This window comes from Polyodon spathula, chromosome 4 (assembly GCF_017654505.1).
Source record: "Polyodon spathula isolate WHYD16114869_AA chromosome 4, ASM1765450v1, whole genome shotgun sequence".
In the NCBI taxonomy this organism is placed as follows: domain Eukaryota; kingdom Metazoa; phylum Chordata; class Actinopteri; order Acipenseriformes; family Polyodontidae; genus Polyodon; species Polyodon spathula.
The window spans coordinates 16,903,790-16,928,108 of record NC_054537.1 but is presented as its reverse complement, the minus strand read 5'-3'; the positions used below and the strand labels follow the sequence as shown (position 1 = coordinate 16,928,108).

At 35.8% G+C, this 24,319-nt stretch overlaps 1 protein-coding gene across 1 annotated transcript in view; it reads left to right on the top strand.

Annotated features, from left to right (window-relative positions):
- The window catches only part of LOC121313804 (POU domain, class 6, transcription factor 2-like), a 117,070-nt gene extending 93,317 nt beyond the window's left edge, over positions 1 to 23,753 (top strand). Inside the window, exons 6-9 of the mRNA XM_041246599.1 lie at positions 8,786 to 8,995; positions 11,978 to 12,149; positions 15,505 to 15,673; positions 23,069 to 23,753. Coding sequence (XP_041102533.1) covers positions 8,786 to 8,995; positions 11,978 to 12,149; positions 15,505 to 15,673; positions 23,069 to 23,582 — 1,065 coding nt within the window. The 3' untranslated portion in view covers positions 23,583 to 23,753. The remainder of the gene's footprint in view (positions 1 to 8,785; positions 8,996 to 11,977; positions 12,150 to 15,504; positions 15,674 to 23,068) is intronic.
- Positions 23,754 to 24,319: the final 566 nt, after the last annotated feature.

Sequence of the window (24,319 nt, the reverse complement as noted above, 5' to 3'; positions counted from 1 at the left end):
GCCTGATTGAGTGAAGCACTGACACACACATTTTGATGAGCGTAATTTGCAAACAAAGTAGCATTACAGGGAGCATTGCTGGTTTATTTGCAGCGTGTTAAACTCTGCAGGAATAAACAAAGCCTTACTTGCTCTCAACGCTGTGAGTATTGGTAAAATGCTGACCTTGTCATATTTACTGGGTGGGTACAGAATTGTTCCATCAGTACCCAGAGGCTTGAACGATGATGCTTGTCAAAGTGAGGCCTTATCTAATGAATCATCTTATCGCAGGTGCACACAACACATATTAAAGGAAGATTGTATGGGCAATGTGCCCTCTAAGTCAACCCCTGTGCTATTTACCTTAATCCTTGTTTCATCACAGTTTTCATCAAGAGACTTTTTTTTTTTTTTTTAAACAAGCTCTAATAATAATGATAATAATTGTGTGAGAAATAGGTACAGCTGCTCTCTGTGGGGTAAAATGTGTGTGCACTGTACACATAAAAACAGTAATCTGAAAAATTGGAATGTTGCTTTAGACATGGAGAAAAAAAAAAATACAGATTTAAATCTTTTTTTTTTTTTTAAATCCCTGAAAGTATGAAAATACAAGAAACAACAACACTGCATTTGTATTGGTTGGAAGTGTCAAAACATTGCCTCCAAATCAATGGAATATTTGATCCTGTCTTTCTAAATGAAACACCAAGGCACGTCAAACCAATACCAAGAGTACATATGTATAGTGTGAGTGTTTGTCTGCATACTGCACACATCTATATAGTAAGTAATGAGTGGGTTTGTAATTGTACTTAAGCACATCAGGAGAGGGAACACAAATCATATATACAATGTGTTTGTAAAGATTAGACATGATTTTTGGTGACCATCAGTGTTTCTAAACTGCCAGTCTTATAGCCACAGACTACCAGTTATTTGCTTATGTGCAATTAGCAGGGACTAAATTAAGACAGTGGAGCTGTAATATATGATATGTGTGTGTGTGTAGAGAGAGGTGATTCTCTGCCTAATAATGTGAAGAGTGTGTGATTGCTCTTTGAGCTTCCTGATGCTAAATGGTGCTAATGAGGCTTGATGGATCCTGTGCTTTTAACAAGCCTGCAGCGGTAAGAATGATTATGCTGGAGAGGGATTTGACAGGATGCTCTTGCTTTTGTAGTGTCTTGGCTGCTGATACTCTCTGACATAATCAGGGCACGGAGACGGTCAAAGCCTACAGCAAAAGCCTTAGCATTATTAGTGTGCATTATTCAGTCCTGAGTCTTCAGAAATACACATCACACCAAAAGGGAATTTTTCTTTTGTTCCATAAAACTAAATCTTGTAAGACGGCCTATGATGTTGCTTTTATGTGCTACTTAACAACGTAATATAGTTAATTGATTGCATTTGTCCATAAACTAGACTAAATCTCTACAGCTTTGACCCTTTCTTTTAACTATCCTAGTTTTAACTGTAAGCAATACATAAAGCAAAGTAACAAAAAAGCAAAAGACTTAAAATATATTTTAAAAAATTGTAAACATAGTGAAACCATACATTTGTTTTCTGTAAATTGACAAAATTACAGAGGAATTATGTCTGAGATTTCCGATTTAGCGTGATTCATGAATTATATATTTTCCAGTGATCACAGCTGTGAATTGTGAGCCAAACTGAAGTACAGCATGTAGCATAATGTTTTTGTGTTTTTTCATAAAAGATTATATTTGCGTTGTTATATGAGTTACAATCGTTTTAGTATGTTTTGTTTTATAGTCTTTGTTATAATTATAATTTGTATAAAAAAGTAAAAAAAAAAAAAAAAAAAATGTAATGCTTACATCACAAGAAAGATTTTATTGACAAATGCTTCAAGAGACTTCAGTTTTAAAATCGTGCAGTTAGGATGTTAAACACTTCTTTTTGTGTGCTTCATGAATAATGTAGATATGCCTTTTATTTAAAACTGGTTGCTTTAAATATGTGTGTGTTAATTCTGTTTTTAAATATGTTTTTAAAGGTTAAAAGCCATATTTATTTCCCTTAGAATCATTTTGCAAGTGAAAATCTATTTTATGGCTCCAGCTCAATATCCAGTTGACTATTGTCCACATCACAAAACCGCCACACAGTTTGACTCGAATACAGTCTTTGCCGAATGAAAGGATTTTTTTTAGGAGAATAGAGACAATTATCCATTCACCTTAGAGGTTTTTTTTACTGCTTGAGCCAGAGTTGATGCACAGTAAGAACAGCACTAACTTTGAACACAGCACTCCAGTAACACTGGATCTCAGTCTGTAGATTCCCAGGGTGCTCTATATTGAACCATTGTGAGTGGAAAGCACTGTGAGTGGAAAGCAATGCCCAGCACCTCAATAGGTTAACCCCAGCGCCACAGCCAAATCATCCCCAAGATGCTTCCTTACCCTTCCTTTACCCCTGCTATTTCCCTGGCTGTGTACTTTGATATGACATAACCCTCCATCAGTCCATAGCACTAACAGAAACCAGAGAGCGGGGCAGCTATAGCATACAGTCTGATAAATGAAGGTACAGGTTGTGAACTAATCATACACTAATCATTAATGTGTTAAATTGATCTGTCACTCAGGGATTTTTAGACACCCTGTACCTGACATGAAGTCACCACAGTGAGGCACATGTTTTTGGCACAGTCCTTGATGACAAACCTGGATATACATTCAAATGCAATGGATATCTTATTGAACCACACAAGCAGAATTGGATTGGATTTTTGGCATTTAAATTTGCTTCACCAATAGTCTAAGCACTCTGCATTCCATAGTGGAAGTGAACAGTTTTTTAATAATCTTCACAATTTCCATATAATATATATATACATATATATATATATATATATATATATATATATATATATATATAAGAACATAAGAAAGGTTACAAATGAGAGGAGGCCATTCGGCCCATCTTGCTCGTTTGGTTGTTAGTAGCTTAGTGATCCCAGAATCTCATCAAGCAGCTTCTTGAAGGATCCCAGGGTGTCAGCTTCAACAACATTACTGGGGAGTTGATTCCAGACCCTCACGATTCTCTGTGTAAAAAAGTGCCTCCTATACAGTGGCTTGCAAAAGTATTCAGACCCCTGACCAATTCTCTGATATTACTGAATTACAAATGGTACATTGAAATTTCGTTCTGTTTGATATTTTATTTTTAAACACTGAAACTCAGAATCAATTATTGTAAGGTGACATTGGTTTTATGTTGGGAAATATTTTTAAGAAAAATAAAAAACTGAAATATTTGTGCTGTGGAAGCTCCCAGTTTGCACCGATGAAAGAAATTGCCCTAACGAGGACACAATTACCTTACCATTGGCCTCCACCTGTGAACCATTAAAGTTGCTGTCACATTTTCTGGATAAAAACACCACTGTTGAAGGATCATTGGTAAGGCTGTGAATCTGAAGGAAAATGAAGACCAAAAAGCATTCTACAGAAGTTAGAGATAAAGTAATACAAATGCATAGATTAGGGAAAGGGTACAAAATAATATCCAAGTGTTTGGATATCCTAGTGAGCACAGTTGGATCAATAATCAGGAAGTGGAAGCTGTATCATAACACCCAGGCACTGCCAAGAAAAGGCCTTCCCTCAAAACTCAGTGCTCAAACAAGAAAGAGACTTATGAGAGAAGCCACAGAGAGGCCAACAATCACTTTGAAGGAGCTACAGAGTTCAGTGGCTGGGAGTGGAGTAATGGTGCACCAGTCAACCATATCAAGAGCTCTGCATAACACTGGCCTGTATGGGAGGGTGGCAAGAAAGAAGCCGTTATTCAAAAAGTACCATCTGAAAGCACTTCTGGAGTTTGCCAGAAAGCATGAGAGTGACCCAGCGATGTGGGAAAAGGTTTTTTGGTCAGATGAGACCAAGATGGAGCTTTTTGGCCCAAACTCAAAGCGCTATATGTGGCGCAAACCTAACACTGCCCATGCCTTAAGACACACCATCCCTGCTGTGAAGTATGGTGGTGGCAGCATCATGCTGTGGGGATGCTTCTCATCAGCAGAGACTGGGCATCTTGTTACAATTGAAGGAAGAATGGATGGAGCAAAATACAGGAAAATACTGCAATAGAATCTGCTTCAGTCCGTTAAAAAACTGAAGTTTGGCAGGAAATTCACCTTTCAGAAGGACAATGATCCCAAGCACAAGGCCAAAGCAACTTTGGAGTGGCTCAAGAACAAAAAGGTGAATGTCCTACAGTGGCCCAGTCAAAATCCTGATCTCAATCCCATTGAGAATCTGTGGCACTTTGAAAATTGCGGTCCACAAGCATCGTCCAACCAACCTGAACAACTTGGAGCAAATGTGGCAAGAAGAATGGGCCAAAATCACTCCGCCACTGTGTTCAAAGCTGGTACATACTTACCCCAAAAGACTTAAGGCTGTTATTGCAGCGAAAAGTGGCTCTACCAAATATTAATGTGTGGGGGTTGAATACTTATGCAAGCAAGATATTTCAGTTTTTTATTTTTCTTGAAAATATTTCCCAACATAAAACCAAGTTGAGTTAAAGTGTTTTAAAATAAAATATTGAACAAAACGAAATTTCAATGTACCTTTTGTAATTCAGTAATATGAGAGAATTGGTCAGGGGTCTGAATACTTTTGCAAGGCACTATATATATATATATATATATATATATATATATATATATATATATATATATATATATGCCTTTTACCACAATAAAATCCAATTTAAATGATTTTCTGTTACTGCTTTTTGTTTGTTCTTTCTTATACCATGTCTGGCTGCTGCCATCAAGCTGTCCCTGTGAACGAACTGTTTGCTTCTCAGTGGACTAATCGTGAATAAATACATATAAAAGATGGTTTACCATTCTGACCATTCTGTGTGTTGATGACATATGTTGGTGTTCCTAGAACACTCATCAGCTCCTCTATGCTTCGCTACACTGCTTCTATTTCAGCAGACATGCACCATTCTCATACAAATAGTAAGGGAGCCCATGTGCTTTCTGGGATCTAAAGGGTTGTGTTTTCACTATTTCACTATTAGAACATTATTCATCACAGCTATATGCTGTGGAATTATTTTATTATTCCTTTCGGAGTTGAGTCAAGCCCGTAAGTTTCCTTTGATTTAAAGAAAGTCATGTAGTTTAAAGAGAAATGTCTTTGATGGTCTTTTCTTTCTCTATTCCCAATTTATTTATTTATTTATTTTTAAATCAGCAGAGAAAATGGCATGGTGACCATGGATAACTGGAGATTGTTCAGTTGTGAGAATCGTGATGACATTTTTACGGAAACAAACCAGCATAATTCTAATGAGTTATGGTCTTGGTAGTGGGAAATGAGAAACCCTTGGGTCAGACTACAGCACATATAATAATACAGAGCATGGAATAACTACAAGAAAACCCTGAAAAACTGAGATCATCCAGGTACGAAGGGTACCTCTGGAGACGATACTTTTTTGGAATGCTTTTCGTTTTCTAGACATCCGTGCTAACAACCAAATAAATAATTAAGCACAAGTTGTTGTTTTTTTGTTTGTTTTTTCTTCTCTGCATACCCTGTATATGCAAAGACTATCCATGTCGCTCACTTTGATCTGCAGACTCAAATATGTTAAATGGTGAGGCAGCACAGAAGTACAAGACTGGATGCAATGAGTTACTATAAATGATCTGTTGGGTAATGTGAAGTAACATAACCAAATGAGCCATAGTTGAGATGAATTACAAGTTGCAGCCCTTCATTTCCAGGTCATCTTGCCTCATTATATCACAGAGCTGGGAGTAGTTTGGACATGCTGGAATGGCTTGAGATCATATTAAATTAATAGAAGCTGGAAATATAATCAGCCAGGAATAACCTGCTGATCTTCAGAATATGCATACAGTATGTAGGTGAGTGAGGCATTGCAGCTTACCAGGTGCTGGTGTTAACAGCATTTAACCTGCTACACAGTGATATGAATGCCTACCTGTACAACCTGGCAAGTGCTTGAGCCAATGAGAAAGCTTTATTATGTTGTATTGCCACTAATTACAGGTCTCCTCGTTTGCCAGATATCTGTAATTTAAAGTAGCATGTTGCTTTATAAACCAATGGGCAACCAAATCGGATACAATATCTTATGAAATGCATGGTCAGCAATAAGGGGAAAAAAATGATGCCAACCAAAAAAGAGGTATTTCTGTTTAAAAAGGGCATTTTTTCACTTTAATATTATGCCCTGTTCTGCAGCTAATGATGAGAATTGCTCTCTAATGTCTTGTACATGATATTACTCAGATCAGCTGTGTTTTTTCATATCACGAAAGGTTTTATAATTCGTCAGTGACAAGGCATGCTTGCTTTAGACCCTCGAGCATCCATCAGGTTTAGTGGTGTTATACTAACATGAGAGATTTTTAATTATTAGTATTGTTATTATGGAAACTCGGTAAAGAGAAGGGCATCTGTGGCCTAAGCATTGAAATGTAAATACACAGCAATACTTAAGTGTCTTTGATTTGCTTTTTTTTTAATCATAATTTATTTAAATATATGAATAAAACTATAATAAATAGTTCCTATGAACTTCAGTGCACAGAGCACCTGACTAGCCACAGAAAAAAAGTAAGCATGGCAAATATTGATCTGAACAGAAAAAACAACACAGAATCATACAGAACACACTTGGCTATTAAACAGTAAGAAATCAAATAATAGACCAATCAAGATGATACAAAGCAGCCCTGCAAATGGACATTCTAAGTTGCTTGTTAGTTTGGTAACACTTGCACCTTGATTTTTGATTCACAAAAAATGTGCAAATTGACCTTTGGAGAAAAGGCATTGATGAAGCAATTTTTGTTTGTTTTTCTTTTGTTTTGTTTTTTTTTTTTTTTCCTTGGATCAGGAACGGGGGAGAGGTATATTCTAAGATCTTAAATCATGTTGTCAGTCTCATTTGTGTTTGTACAAAGCTCCTGCAGCTAGGCAGGTATGCTAGTTAGGATAAAAATACATTTGCTTTAAGCGACAACAACAATCAGAAGCGTTTATGGAGTCTGAGTTTAAGGTTCCTTTTCGTTATGAGTTGTTTCTGCCTTTTGGTTGTATTTTTTGGGTATAGAGATTTAGATGTGCATACTCTTTAGAGGACTTGGAAATACTGTACAGTATATCTAACATTTAAACCTCACACAATGTTGAAAACAACAGTTCATGTTCAGTTTAAGTAATAATGTGTTTGGTTACTAGCAGTTAATGATAATTTTGGTGGTTACATTGTAATGCACCAACAAATATTTTGCATATCGTTATTGTTTATTGTGCATTATGACTGGTGACAGCTCGTTTGCACTGGTCTGTTCCAGAGCATAGTGTGCAGAAAACAATGCAACATTTTTCCTATTTTGAACCTTTATAAACTGTGTACCATTTGAATTGGCTTAATAATAATTTTGTATCTGTTTATTATTCCATAATGTGTCCTTAATCGTTTGGTATTGTTGTTTCTCCCCTCATGGATGTTTGCCATGTTTAGAAAAACTTAAACAGAATAACACATGGTAGTTTAATTCTATATAATTTAACATGTATGATATTACTTGTGAAGGAAGAACAATTTGATTGAGTGCTTGGGTACTGCAAAGCACATATCACTAACCTTGTAGCACCATCTAGCATATAATCTGTGGAAATGCCATGCATGAGAATTTTTTTATTGTTTAATCAAAGCTTGTTGACTTAAAGTTCAGAGAGCTAAGAAAACAATTCCAGTAAGTCAAATATGTACTGCCATCATTTTGTAAGTTTGAAAATTTCCTGTATAAAATAATGTTTAGTCACAAAAGGAGCACAATGTAGGCTACGGTATAGATAGAGAGAAATTTAAAATACACCAGCTCTTTTTCTATCAATCAGATTGATTCAGTAGCAGTTGGTTGCATGTTTGCGTTGGATACTTTACATTTTTAGAATCAAATATTATAAAGATCCCCCCCCCCCCCTTTTGTTCACATCTACAAAATCATGATTCACTCAGTAACACCACGATTCTCATGTTTTTAAGTTTCTACTGCACAATGCATTTTGTGAAATGTCTAACACAGCTTATGTTAAAGAACATTGTAAGTTCATTGCATGAAAGGTGTCTGGTTGTTTTTAAAGCAGGATGCTACATATGCAGGCTGATGCATTGAGAGGGAAAAGGAAACCTGAACCAGCAGAGCAAATCCCAGGTGGCCAAGGGTCATTGCATCAGAGATCATATTATTATTATTATTAAGTTAGTTTATGCAATGTTTACTTCAGGTAAACTTAAATGTAAGCCTAGAATCTCCTGGTCACAGTCGGCAGTGACATAGCCTGGATTCGAACCCACGATCTCCAGGCTATAGGGCACATCTGTGCGGAGTGGCTTTACTGGAAGTGCCACTCAGGAACCACTTATTAAAAAGCTTAATTGTCTCAGGTCACCTGCATCAATTCCTGACTCAACGAGTAGATAAGGGCAACTCTAATCAAAAAGCATGTTAAGGAGATCGAGAAAAATGAATGGAAGCATAATTTGCTGTTATGGAAACTACTAGCGTCCCATCACCGAGCAGCAGCTAAATGGAAATACAAAATAATGGGAATCTATGTTGTGTATAATTTGTAAACTTCTGTATTACCCTTGATCAAACATATGGAACATTTACCATTCTAGACCCAGAAACCAAGACCTGTCCACTGCCTGCCTTTTCTGTTGTTACCATAATGGATTATGTTCTCTGTTCTAGATCATTGGAACAATTCCACTGATGCCTAACCCAGCCGTGCCATCAAGTCAGACAGGAGGTGTAACGCAGGGCCTTCAGATGCACCCAATCACCCCTCAGCTGCTGACAAACGCCCAAGGCCAGATTATCGCCACGGTCATCGGGAATCAGGTCCTACCTGTCATCAACACCCAGGGAATAACACTGTCGCCCATCAAGCCAGGCCAACAGGTACAGGATGATATGAGACTAAGGCTGTAGTAGTCATCACATGGACATATTTGATCAATGCAAATTGAAGTTTGGCCAGGTCTAATCTTTAATTGGGCCCACCTTTGATTCACAAAACTGTATTTTATTTCTTTGGTTAACACAAGTAAAAAAATCAGGTTAATAATTTCAATTTAATAAAGTAATTACTTAGTTTAGAATGAGCAGCAACAAAACAGCTGAATGCAGGTTTTCACTTGTTTGGGTTAAATGAATAGCTGAAAATGAATCGAATATAATTTGCGAGATTACCTTCCACCTCCATCAGGACACAGAGAGGAACAACATACAAGACTGACCCAATGAGATTCTAGAATTTCACTCATGTGTTTATCAGATAACCTTTTTTTTTTTTTTTTTTTTTTTTTTTTTTTTGCAGTTTAGAGCTCATAATTCTAGAATAAGCAGAATGGTTCACCAGTCCTACAGTGACATATTTAGCATTCCTTTTAAACACCTTTCAAAACATGTTTCAGATGGAGCTAAAGGCACTTTCCTGATCCCCTGCAGTGCAATGCAAAAAACATTCCTGTTCATTGGTGCACTTAAAGGAAGACATGCCATTTTGACTTACCCTTTGAAACAAAAAGCCATCTACAAAACTGCATCATACAGGCTTTAACGTTGATTCTTCAGCTTTGCGTTGCAGGAAGAACATATCCAATACAATACAGTGTAACCCCTTTATAACGCTGTAGTTGGGAGCCATCGTTAAGAGGCCTTGCTATTTGTGTCCCGCCTTATAACAAGACTGCTAGTGCTAGTGTAATGGCATTATGGGGCAAATGGGAACCATGCCCGTATTGCCTTATAACCTGTTAGACCATATAAAGGACCACCTTATAAAGGGGTAGCACTGTAACATTAAACACATCAACCCCCTTTATAGATGAACTATAGCAGTCTTTATTTGCTTCCAACCCAACAAACAAAAGATACACATTCAGTTTTGCAGGTGCTATAATTAATGTAAAGTTGATACATTTACTTGAATCAATAAATCATCAAGTTCTAATACTAATATTATATAGATTTTATATAGATCTTTATATATATATATATATATATAGAGAGAGAGAGAGAGAGAGAGAGAGAGAGAGAGAGATAGATATAGATATATATATATATATATAGAGATAGATATATGTATTAAACAATGTATTTACAAAGGTGTTAATATCAAATACCTTTCTTCATTTTATTCAATACACACTACAAAAATATGAGCTTGCAACATTATACAAAATATATACATTTAATTACTTAGTTATATTACCATCCATAATATTCCAATTAACATCAGTACCTACTGCATGATATCACAAAGTATATGTTAGTAATATTAAGGATTTGGTTTAGTTAAATTAGTAAAACTTTTAGATGAGCTCAAATCATTTCTGTAATTTTTTTGGTTGATATTGAAGCATTAAAAGTCCAAACAATTATCACATACAGCATCTTGAACATTGTAATATCTACATATAATTATATTTTTTTCTTTGCAATTGTCAATTTATATCTATATGACTGAACAACTAAAATTTCAAACTGTGAATTACCCATGATCTGCTGCAGCCAGTACGTAGTTTCATCTGGTACTACACTTGTAACACCTGACAGTCTGTGTTAGCATCACTTCAGAACTTCCCAGGGATCCAGAAAGACATCCTTGAAAAAAGTTTTTTTTTTTTATTATTGTTATTTAGAAAGAAACAGTACCTTCGTAATGATAGTCCTGTAGCTTGGTATTTTAAATGCACACATAAGGTGCATGAAACATACTCTCAAAATATAGCTGACAGTCTAAACATAATTCAACAGAATGATGCTTATGAAAAGGAGATCCATAAATGTTGGATTTACATGCGTTTCTAAAGCACTACTGTAATGGCAGATTCACTTGTCTAATGGTATACAGATGTAATAGAAGGTAGTTCACATTAATGAAAAAAAGAAAAGGAAGACAGGCATTCTTGATCCTCCATATGATGTGAAAATATCTGTATTAGACGATAACAACCTGCATCTTTGCAGATATTAGATCTATAACAAGCAAGGCCTGTCACTGCATGGTATTATTACAAGGCTTCTAAGAAGTGCATTAGGAAGCCTATATATTTCAAGAGCATTACATTGGAATTAAATTGTCCTAAATAATGTAAGAAGGCATGTTTCTGTTGGAACCCTTTCAGCCTTTTTAACATCAGTGAATTAGTCCTAAACATTTCTGTGGGTGTACCTGTTGGTAAAAGCTTCTTGTGGCTGGATACTTCCCTCCCTCTTTCCAGGCCGTGTTTTAAAAGCAGCCCTAGTAAGGCGAGACCTTGCCCAGTCAGGCTAGTAAAGATATTGATTTTAGCTGAACTAAGCATGCTTTTAATCTGGTCTGGATTTCTGTGATAAGACTAACCAGAGTCGTGTGTGTGCTTTACTACCCAGTGAAGGATGAATGAAACACTGCCCCTTGGCTGCACACTGTGTCACTTCAAGGTTTAGTGGTCACCTTCTTCCCGAGATCCTATTTTAATCTTTTTTCAATTTAGTAACAAAAAAGGATTACCAATGTCATGGTTCTTTTATTGTAATGACATTGATTGTTAAACCTTCAGGGAAGAAAAAAATATCACATAAAAATGTTTAATAATTATCTCACGAGTGGTGATTGCAAATCCCCATATTATAGGATTCAAACATTCAACAGCAAAAACGGTGAATATTAATTAAAGATCAGAAGTTATAAACAATTGCATACACCCCTTTCAACATGCATTTTTATACGTGAATGGATAAAAGATTAATCAAAAGTAGCAGTGAACAAAATAGCATTGCTGTTATTTATTACAGAACAGAAAAAAAATTCGTTCAGAGGAATGCAACATTGAAATAGAAACTGTTTTGTCTCCATTTTGCACTTCTTGTGGTTCTGTGTCTTTATTCCTTTAGCCCCAGCAGACACAGGTAGGTCCAGCATCGTCGCAGGCCGGCCTTCTCCACTTGACACACAACCAGGCCTCCATGTCTCAGAGCCCAGTGCGTCAGGCCTCCTCATCATCATCATCTTCCTCCTCCACATTGTCCTCTTCATCAGCTCTCAGTGTTGGACAGCTGGTCAGCAGTGAGTACCCCTTATTCCAATAGATCAATTTTCTCAAGAGTGCTGTCTCTTGCTCTCTTGCTTAGGACATGTTAACATGTAGATGTGACATTTACCATACACAGGCATGCTTGCATACAAGGCTTTAGAAATAACTGTCATAGCACTGTTAATAGGGTGCAGGGCTGCTGGGAAGGCACTGATTTGAAGTGATAAGTCTGCAAGGTGTTCAACTCCTTCAGCACAAAGATAAACACTATCAGTTATATATCCTAGATAAGAATACAGGTCTTCAGTGCTGGAAAGAGTGTGCTTCATAATAATGTTGCATCTTACACTAAAAAGATATCTGGGATACTATATTATTTTGTTGTTTAGCCTTCTGTGCACTCTGCTTCAAGGCATTGGTGGCTTACTAGTTTTTAGCATTCCCTGAGGTAGCTTTAGCTGCAAGAACACAACCATCCTCCCTCCCAGGAGCTCTCTAGACACGCGGCATCAGCAGGGGGTTCTGAATGTTATATGTAGCTCAGGGAAGCAAGTGTAAACAAAAGAAACTCATTTAATTCCTGAATCTTTGCAGTTTGTACTTTTAACTAAATGGACCAGATTTTCAGTAATAATAACTGTACACCTGTTTTTATTTTTTTGATTAGAATGTAAATACCAAAAACATCTAACTAATATTAATGGCCAGAGTGTTTGAGTGTAAGACATCGTTTTCCACTTTTTCGCATAAATAAAAAAGATAACATTAAAGTCAATTAGAATATGGATGGGAGAGTTCCTGTAACCAGATTTGTCAATCGGATGGGCTAAATCCTGATTAAGAACGACACGAATGTTAGTATTCAAACTTTGTTTATTCAACGTTCCTAATTAATCAACCTGAAAATCTATATACTGTATGATAAATAAATAAATTGGTTAATAGCTCATGATGAGCATTTAACATCTTAAAATTCTATTTATAAACACAGATATAAACCCCTGTCTAACAAACAACCAATAACTAAATACATGAAATTTAATATTTTCGGAGCACAAACTATAAAAGAGTGGTTACTTACTGAGCTTGACTATGACGAATGTGATGGGAATGAAATGGATGAATACAAACAGGTTCTACTCCTGGTACTAGTAGCAACGTACCAAAGAAAACTGTAGCGGCTCAACACTGCCTTTTAGACATTTTACAACAATAGACTCTGAGTTAAACAGTCTTGAAGAAAAAAGAAACAAGACTAAAACTGTAGAACAAACACAGTGGGCTGTTCTTCTATTTAATAGCTGGCTCTCAGAAAAATAAGAAATGACAACTTTGAAAATGAAACTCCACAAAAACTGAATACTACACTACGCGAATTCTATGCAATGGTAAGAACAGTTAATAAGGAGCAGTACAACATACAGAGTTGTATAGGAATAAGATCAGGGATAAGTCGGCACCTTAATAACCCTGTCCTCAGTAAAAACTGTAATATCGTGAACGACTCTGAGAATACAAGTTCCAACAATGTACTGACGCAGTGATTAAGAAAATCAGGCATGCAGGCAAAGACACAACAGCACATCATGATGCATTAGCAAAACAAGACATTGAAAAAATGTAATGTTCACTTTCTACAGATACTCCGAAAGGTCTGTTGTATACAGTCTGGTATAACATTCAGCTACATTTTGCTCACACAGGCAGAGAGGGTCAGAGACTGCTACCACCTAAATCCTTTTCCATTATGTAAGATGAACAGGGGCTGAAATATGCCACTCTCTCCTTTAACAGAGAAACTACAAATCACAGGCAAACCAGTGACCGCTTCAAGAGTAACTACCGTGGAAGGATGTGCGAAATACAAAATAAAAGCTGTCCAGTATAAGCTTTAATTAGATTGGATGTTTCGCAAAACATCTATCTTCCAATCACATTGGCGGAATGCCGCAGCCTGACAACTATCGTCAAATCACATTAAACAGAATGCAGCAGCCTGCCGTAATTCTAAACAGACTGCATAACAAGATGTAATCAGCCGCAACAAAGTTCTTGATAAAATCCCTATATAATATATATATATATATATATATATATATATATATATATATATATATATATATATATATATATATATATACATTTAATTTTGTTTAACGTATCCATATTCTAATAGCATTTGAGCCCTCAGGAGTGGGCTTAATCGTGTGGTAATGAGCTTCTGGTTACGTTAATGCACGTAACTGCGCAAGGCGGGTATTACCACATAATTAAGCCCGCTCCTTCAGGCTCAAATGTTTAATTTTTCTATATACATCTGAGGATTAATCTGTTTCTGAAAACACTTTGCTGTATACAGAATTATTTATTGCTACATTGAATTATACTTGAATTGTGTAGACAGTTTTACTTCAATAAAATGCATTCTTATGTATTTGTTCTGCTTAAGGCTGAAGCATGCATATGCACAATACATATCCAATCTCTATTCAATTTCATCGTGTTTAGTAAAGGTTTTTGATACTACAGGCAATTTCTAACACTGTCCTTGAGAAGCACAATATGAATAGATTGAATATAGGCATGATTCTAAGATTCATAACATGCAGCAGGACAGGATAATACAAAGGAATCAAAGCTAGGTGCTGAAGCTGCTGTTACACCAAGTTATCTTGCATGTCAATTCAAACTATATTTAACCAGACGACTGAAAGGACATTAAACGAACATATGAAAAAAGGCTCAGTTGTTCCGAGTCTTTCAACTTCAGAAAAGGTTATGTTTCTTTTCAGATGATATTCACAGGCAATAAGTTAATTTTACAACCAAGAGAAATATAACTAGCCTACATTTCTGTTGCTGCCACAGTATTATTACAAGAGGAGTATTTATTTTCAAATGTTGTATACATTCATTTACTCTGAGAGAGGAGACAAGCAAATAAGACTTCTTTTAAACACTACCACTGGACAGCTTCACACATTGATTGAAGGCATTTGTCAAAAATGTTGTCTCCTTGATTTGCTTTTTTATAGTCTATCTCAGAATTTATAGTTAGTTTTGTGAAGGCATAAAATCATCTACAGGTTAGCAATGCCTATTATAGTTTATTGAATAAAATCAAAGTAAACACCATTATTTATTTTTTTGTTACATGCTAAGAACATCCCTCAAGGTCCATGTAATAATGAAGTTCTGTTTCAGACTGATTATTTCTGACTTCTTTGGATTAACGTGATTGGATTGTGTATTTATACTGTCTGGAATATTGGTTAACAATACACAGCACTAAATCCAGAAAGAAAAAGTTGTCTAAACACCTATTCAAACTGCAGCATATTTAAAGAAGTTAGTGGCAGTGAGTTTCATTCTTCTTATTTTTTTCAGACCCTCAGACAGCCCCCAGTGAAGTTGACGGAGTAAATCTGGAAGAAATTCGAGAGTTTGCCAAAGCTTTTAAAATCCGCCGCCTGTCCCTTGGGCTGACACAGACACAAGTTGGGCAAGCTTTAAGTGCCACAGAAGGCCCAGCATACAGCCAGTCTGCCATCTGCAGGTAAACATATACCACAGTCCCACATGTTTCAGTCAGCTACCTCTCACAGATCATAAATAATCATTCTTGAAGAAGAATTTATTTATTTTTATGGATCCAATTAAATGAATAGCCAAGTGGTATTGTCTTAAAAAGGTGAGCCAAGGCTAGGTTTATTATTTTTTGTTACATTATTCATATGAGATTGACCAAAGGTATTGTATTTAAGTTATAATATTTGACATGAAACGTATAATTATATCACATTACAAGCCAAATAATTTATTTTTTAAATAGCTGAGAGGTGATTTAAATTTAAACGTATATCCCAGTTTGTATTAACTGTAACTGATTAGCAGGTGCTTACACTTTTACATAAATAAATAAAAAAAGTCCACTATAGATAGATAGATAAGTAGATATTGTCTGCATTTTAAATAAAGGTACTTGGATACTTATTTGTATTTCCACAGTGTTTTTAATATAAACCCAGACATAGTAAAACAAATATTTTGATGTTGTTGCACAGCAATACTACTTCTACTTACTTCTTGCTGATGGTGTCCTGTGGTTAGCTTATTCTAATTACAAACTAAATATTTGAGAATAATATACCCCATTATTCTGAAACCTTTTAACTGTTTTTAGTCTGTCTTAAACTGTGCCACAAGGTGGTGCTTGTCAAATGATGGGGGAGATAAAACATGGGAACATTTTACTTTTTAGGGTGCAGCTGAAGTTGCAATTTCTATGAATCAGACACACTTTTAGTGAAATAAAAGCAGGGGCTTTAACTGACACTCTAGTGAAATAATGTTATCTTGGACCCAGAGCTTTCTTTTGATTTTCATATTATTATCATTTGAGAAATGTTGTCAAATTCAAGTGTGTGCTGGATATGAGGGATGCAGAGATGTTGATATATGCATTTAGAACTTCTTGTCTTGATTATTGCAATGCTTCGTTTGTTGGTATACCTGTCACTCAATTCAGAAAACTTCAGTTCCACTGCTTTCATTGGTTAGCAGTGAGCTACCGAATTGATTTTTGTGTTCCTAGGTTGTGAAACTCTATTACAGTTAAGCGTTAGGCAGGTTGAAATATTGAATTCTTCTAAATTGAAATTGAAAATACTTTTTGAATGTGCTTTTATATAGTTGCGTGTAACTGGAGCGTATTTATATATATATATATATATATATATATATATATATATATATATATATATATATATATATATATATATATAAGCTCGAGGTTAATGTTCGTTGAATATGAAACTATATAAAAGCACATTCAAAAAGTATTTTCAATTTTATATATATATGAGCTATTTTGTTTTGTTTTAAACTTTGTATAGTGCTCTGGGATGACATGGCATGAAGGGCTCTGCATAAAAGTATATTTGTATTGTATTATATTGTATTAAGAGCACGGCAAACAGAAGGATCAGAAAACATAATTTTTTAATAGAATCATCACACTGTAACTTAAGTATTTAGAATAATGTATTTTACTGGTTAACATCAGAACTTTCATTAGAATATGTGGTTGCAACCTTAAAATGTGAAGTACCTTTGTGCTTCAGCCTCACTTGATTCAAAACTGGGCTGTCATCAGTTTTTTACCACATTTAAAATGCATGTATTTTGTTGATGCACAGGACTGTTTATCCGACCTAGTACTGTTTACTGTTAAAATTTTCATCAAATCAATGTCAACAGGCCTATGAAAATCGAAAATGCTCTGGGCATTTGACCAGTTGCTTATAAAGTAGGCTCGTAACAGTGCTAGTATTCTTAAAATCATGCATAAAATATTAAAATCTAACATCATTCAAATATTTATAACATACATTAAAGACGTCTTTACCCTTTCAAAGTTGTTTTTGTTTGTCTTACATCAGAAAAGAAAGTAAAACAAATGACTGACTTCTACAGTGCCTATAGTAAGTATTCACCACCCTTGGACGTTTTCACAGTTTGTTGTGTTACAACCTGAAATCTTGATGCATTTAAATGGGATTTTTTTTCTTTGATTTACACAACCTACTCAACACTTTCAAGAGACAAGATAATTTTTATTGTGAAACAACAGTTAATGAGAAATAAAAAAAACTGAAATGTATTGGTTAGATAAGTATTCACCCCCCTGAGTCAATACTTAGTAGAACCACCTTTGGCAGCAGTTAAAGTGTGAGTCTTTGGGGGTAAGTCTCTAGCAGGTTTTCACATCTGGATCATGCAGTATCTGCCCGTTCTTGGCAAAATTGTTCAGGCTTTGTCATGTTGGATGGGGATCGTTTGTGGACAGCCATCTTCAAGTCTTACCACAGATTCTCAATCTGATTCAAGTCTGGGTTTGAATGGGCCACTCTAGGATATTCACTTTATTGTTTTTAAGCCACTCCAGTGTTGCATTGGCTGTGTGCTTGGGGTCATTGTCCTGCTGAAAGGTGAATCTGCATCCCAGTTTTAGGTCTTTTGCAGAGCGAGGCAGGTTTTCTTTGAGGATTTGCGTGTATTTGGCTCCATCCGTTTTGCCCTCTACCCTGACAAGCTTCCCAGTCCCTGCCGATGAAAAGCATCCCCCCATAGCATGATACTGCCACACAGTGCTTCACAGTATGGATGATGTTACCTGGGTGATGTGCTGTGTTAGGTTTGCATCAGACATAACGCTTTTCATTTAGGCCAGATAGTTAAATTTTTGTTTCATCGGACTACAGAATCTTTTGCCACATCTTTTCAGAGACTCCCACATGCCTTTTTGCAAATTCCAAGCAGGATTTTACATGGGCTTTTTTCAGAAATGGCTTCCTTCTTGCCACTCTTCCATACATGCCAGATTTGTGGAGTTCCTCAGCTATTGTTGAAGCATGGACAGTTTCTCCCATCTCAGCACAACTCTGTAGGTCTTTCAGAGTTGTCATTGGCCTCTTGGTGGCTTCTCTGACCAATGCCCTTCTTACCCAGCTGCTCAGTTTTGGAGGACGGTCGGCTCTAAGCAGATTCTGGGTGGTGCCGTATACCTTCCACTTCTTAATGATCGACTTGACTGTGCTCCAAGAGATATTCAGTGCCTTTGAAATCTTTTTATACCCCTCCCCTGATCTGTTCCACAACTTTATCCCGGAGTTATTTTGAAAGCTCCTTGGTCCTCTTTGCTTTGAATGCACTACCCAACTGTGGAACCTTACAGAGACAGGTGTATTTAATCTGAAGTCATGTGAACCACTTTTATTGCACACAGATGGACTCCATTTAACTTATTGTGTGAATTCTGAAGGTAATTGGTTGTACCTGAGCTTATTTATGAGTCATAGCAAAGGGGGTGAATACTTATCCAATGAAGACACTTCAGGTTTTTATTTTTAATTGATTTGTTTTTTCACCACCATCCCCCCATTTTTTCACAAATTGAAAGGATTGAGTAGGTTGTGTAAATCAAAGGCAAAAAAATCCCATTTAAATGCATCAAGATTTCAGGTTGTAACACAACAAACAGGGGTTAATACTTCCAAGGTGGGTGAATACTTCCTATAGGCATTGTAACTGTTGGATTTCCTTTGCAATTTTTACTTTATTGGACAGTTTATTAAACAAAGTATTGCAAATTTTATAAAAGCAAATTTTTCAGTTTCCTTAACTGAAACACACACACACACACACACACACACACACACACACACACACACACACACACACACACACACACACGCACATAAAATATTCAGCTTAATAATATAAATATTAAAATGTAGTTGCTGCTAATTAAAGGACAGTGCACCTACTAAGATTTTGTCTACTATATGGATATTAAGGATCCCATTGACATATTCTAGAGTAGGTAGATCAGTCTTGATGATGATGATGATGATGATGATGATGAAGATGCAGACTTTTGTTAATAGAGGCATATCATCAAAGATGAGCATGACAGTCATTCAGCATTCTAGTCCCTTTCAGCGTTTCAATGCTTAAAAGGTTAAGTAGTAAAAAATAAGCTCCATCAGCATAGGCAACACTAAACACATGTTTATGCATGAGCTGGCAAGTGTACTTTTAAGAGTGCAGGGGAATTACTTTTTTTTTCCCACTTGGGTGCTGTCTTCTAGCCTTTGCACCATCATTGAAAAGCCAGAAAACCAACTTTAACTAATTTGAGTGGATTTTGCTCTTGTTGATCCATGAAATACCCTGCCTTTTTACCTACTCTTTATATTTGTTAATGCATTCCCTCCAGAACGGCAGTGTACTTTTCCTGCAGTTTAAGATTGGGGTTATAAATAATACCAGTGTGTGGTATGTTGTTTGCAGCTTACATTTGTGCAATGATTTCCCATAAAATGCATTGATTGTTATGAAATACAGAAAGGCGCTGTAGGATTCCTCGACTTGCTTACTCCTCACCGTTTTGTTTTACAAGCATCTACACTTTCCAAAATGGTTCTAACCTTTTTATTCTGTTCCAACAGGGGCTGTGCTGTGTTCAAATTGTTCTCTTTAAACGCTTGTTATATTCCATTAAAGACAACTTGACTCCTAGTTCAGGCAAAAGGCAAACACAAGTCTGAAGCATTTCAACTATGTATATTTAATGTTAAAGATGTCAAAAATATAGTACCTTTATTTATCCACTGTCTGCTAAATTACAAATCTTTCATATTCGAAAAAGGAATAGACAATCTTTAAATACAATAAATGGATGTTGGACCTGCCAATAGATGAAAAACATAATGTAGCACCAAAACAATTTCAATTCTTAACCTGCAGTTAAAATAAATACTAGTTGTGTATTCTGAAAGAATAAAAAAGTAAATAAAAAATTGCTCAATGTACTGTATTTAGTACGTCTCTTTTAACTCTCAAAGCATTTTCTGTTTGACTCAAAAGAGACAAATAAAATAATTTCTTTAGATCATAAAAGTTTAAAAAAAATAAAAAAAAAAACAAAAAAAAAAACATTGGTTCCCCAGAGTAAACAGCGGTGTTGAATCTTATAGATTCTTATAGATTCCATATAGGTGTACCTCAAGACATTTTATTAAGTTAAAATTTGAAATTCCAAACCATTAGGGGTTTTAGTTACATTGAAAGCTTTTCATAGTTTTATATAAACACCTTAAAAGGAAAGGAAACAAAAACAATGTGAAGCTACGTTACTGTACATGTTCGGTATAGCTGTTTCTAACACCACCAACTCTCTGAGTGTAATAAGCACTGCCAAACTGTCTTTTCTTTTTGTTTGAGAGGTATCTCAAAAACCTTACTGGACAAACAACAACTAAAAAAGATTTTTTTGTTGAATTAAGTGTCATAAAGTCAACATTAATATTACAAAATGAGAAATAAAACAACTTGACGGTGTTTAAAAGACCTTGAATTATGTTACTTTTGTTGCTTTGTTCTATTTTTATTTTATTTTTTGTATATTGCAAGTAGCGCTGTAATGATTCATCATATATCAAGATCGTAATAGAGGGATGTATCTTTTGTGTCACGACACAAGACCAGAAGCACAATGCAGCTCATTGTAGCTCAGCAAATGGTTCTTGAATGAAGAATAAGAGTGTTTTAATGCTGATATGAATACATCCTCCCCCTAACTCATTGCATTTTTGTCTTTTAATAAAATAGTCTCTCATTTGATCTTTTTATGCATCGTACATAGAGCTAATCAGTACCATCAGATGCATCGTTCTATATGTGCCACGACCAGGATATCGCAGTACCTATCGTATTGGGACAGTAGTGTGTCATTACACCTCGAATTGCAAGGTGTTTTTCTCCCCTCAGAATATACAAGTGTATTAAGTGAATGCAGTGCATGCTTTATGAGATTTGCCCGATTAAATCTCTTGTCCCTTGATCATTTACAAACTTGGTCATTCTCAGCTGTCAAATTTTGTATTTCTCTGGTTCCTCTCAGCTTGGTAGTCAGTAGCTTTTTTACTCAGTGTAAAATGCATCCATGCTTTCAATTGTTCTAATATAATAGGCAGAAGTTTATTCATATTTCTCTAAAAACAGGCTTTGCATACCCTGTGGCACTGAGTTAAGCATGATTTTCATTTGTTAAATTTCCGTTCCCACAGAAACTGGCTGGCTGTGTTTTTTTTTTTTTTTTTTTTTTTTAACTCTGTTTAGAGCCTCGCATTGGCCCCCCACGTTTAAATTTTTTCCTGAACAATGCCAAGACTACGATTAGTTTACGACTGTTAGAAATAAAGTTTTATTTTCAATACAAGTTATAATTGTAGTAATCCCTTCAACATCTAGACATTCCTGGCAGTCAATGCCGTTTTGTCTAATATTGTGTAACTGACGAAGCAGTTATTCACTACCGGCAATGCTCACTCTCAGGGAACTTTACATTAAGCATAAGAAGCTTCAAATTCAAAATGTTTTCCTCATATTTTTTTTTTTTTTTTTTACTATTCATATGTCAGCAAACATGTTTTATAGAAATAGTTCTCAGCAAGTTATTGCCATAATACAAAATTATATTGTACCCGTGTACTGTGTTTCAGTGCACGGTTCTAACTGCTGAGTTGGAAAACGTTTTTATTCAAGACCGCTTATGAGTTGTTCTGAATTCAGACCATGGCATTATATTTTCAAGATAGCTTTTAAACCCCTGGTTAACTTTGGGGCTTTGCAGGGTCCAGGGGTTGTCTATTGGGTAGTATAGTTAAGCAGCTACCTGTATCTTTATAAGAAAATGAAATGTGAAATTTATGAAATGTGTCACCGAATAATCAATAATGTTTTTTTTTTTTTATCAATATAAAGGAATTTTGTGACCTTTTATACAAATATGATGCTGAAACCAGGAACAGCAAGCACTCTTTCTTATTTTGGTTCATTGATTGTTCATATCAATGCTCTATTTGTGATTGATACAAGTATTTACAATTGGTAATTTTGTATTTTGGTAGGAGTAATGTTAAAGTTGTGTTGTATAAATGCAACAAGCAATTCCTTCTTTCTGTTCCTGGGTTCTCTTTAAATATCTCTGCCAGCCAATCAAGGGGGTTTCCTTAGAATACGTGTTCTGCTTGATTTCTGCTAATTTATTACCATCCATGAAATGAGTATATATTCCCATTTTCAAACCTTATTGCCTCAGTTATCACCAATCCTACTGATTCTGAACCCCAACAAGTGGAAGCTTGTGCTTTTATATATATATTTTAAATCAACCCAGAAGCCTTTGTTCAGAATCAAAATGACACGCATTGTATCTGAAGTTTACAAATTTGATTCCTGAAGCCTGGGTATTTATGAATGAATTTACTTACTACTTCCTCCCACTCGCAGCTTCTAAGGAAACCCTTTAATTTACCAAGGCAGGCAGGAAGTCCCAACCTTACAGAACATCAGAGTAAGACTCTTCTTTCTCAATTTTCCCCAGACACACCATCCTGAGAAGCCACTTTTTCCTACCACAGGAAGCCCAAGAGAACACTATAGCTAGCAGTCTGACAGCCAAACTGAACCCTGGCCTTTTATATCCTGCCAGGTTCGAGAAGCTGGACATCACCCCTAAAAGCGCCCAGAAGATAAAGCCCGTTCTTGAGCGATGGATGGCTGAGGCAGAAGCCCGCCACCGCTCCGGAATGCAGAACCTCACCGAATTTATCGGCAGCGAGCCTTCTAAAAAACGCAAGAGGCGGACATCGTTCACCCCACAAGCTCTGGAGATTTTGAATTCCCACTTTGAGAAGAATACACACCCCTCGGGGCAGGAAATGACAGAAATAGCGGAAAAACTGAACTACGACCGGGAAGTGGTCCGTGTCTGGTTTTGCAACAAGAGGCAAGCGCTGAAAAACACAGTGAAGCGTTTGAAACAGCATGAGCCAGGATCACTGGTGTCAATGGAGCCTTTGACAGACTCTTTGGAAGAGCATTCTTTAAACAATTGAGAACAAAAATCAAATAAAACAAAGGTTCCCACCATAGAAAACACTCACTAGTAAATAAAGCCTGAAAACCTGTGGGCAGCAGGATTCGTCACAGTCCACACGTTCTCCCTATTTTTAAACAAAAAAAGAGACACAGCACTCAGTGTGTTGTCGTGTAGTAGTTGAAGCCAGTCTTTTATGGCCCTAAACCAAACCAAATGAAAAAGAGTACTGTTTCTGTGAAAATGTGAAAACATGTTTGAAAAACCTTCTGTTTTATAGAGAATTCTTAGAAGCCTGTTGTCTGGAGCTTGAACTGGGACTGAAAGCATTCAGGTACCAAATACTGAAATTCAGTATGAAAGAAACAAAACACTACTTACCAAAGTCTGAAATGTTGCATTGAAGCTAGATTGTTGTTCGTTTTTGGAGTGTAAAATGTGTTATAACTTTTTACATTTGTACTGATAGAAAATCAATTTTTTTTTTTTTTTTTTTTTTTAAATGTATTTTTCTCAACCAAAGAACAGTTGTGTAGTGAACAGTGGAGACCCTTTGTGTTAAACAATGTCAAATTAGAATCATTTTGTGTTTTTTTTTATTTTTTTTGAACTTTGTACATTCGAACTTGTACATGTTTTATAATAGCATATATATATATATATATATATAGATATATATATATATATATATATATATATATATATATATTTATAGTAAAAAATCCATCTTATAAGGTGCTATAGTGTCATGCAACA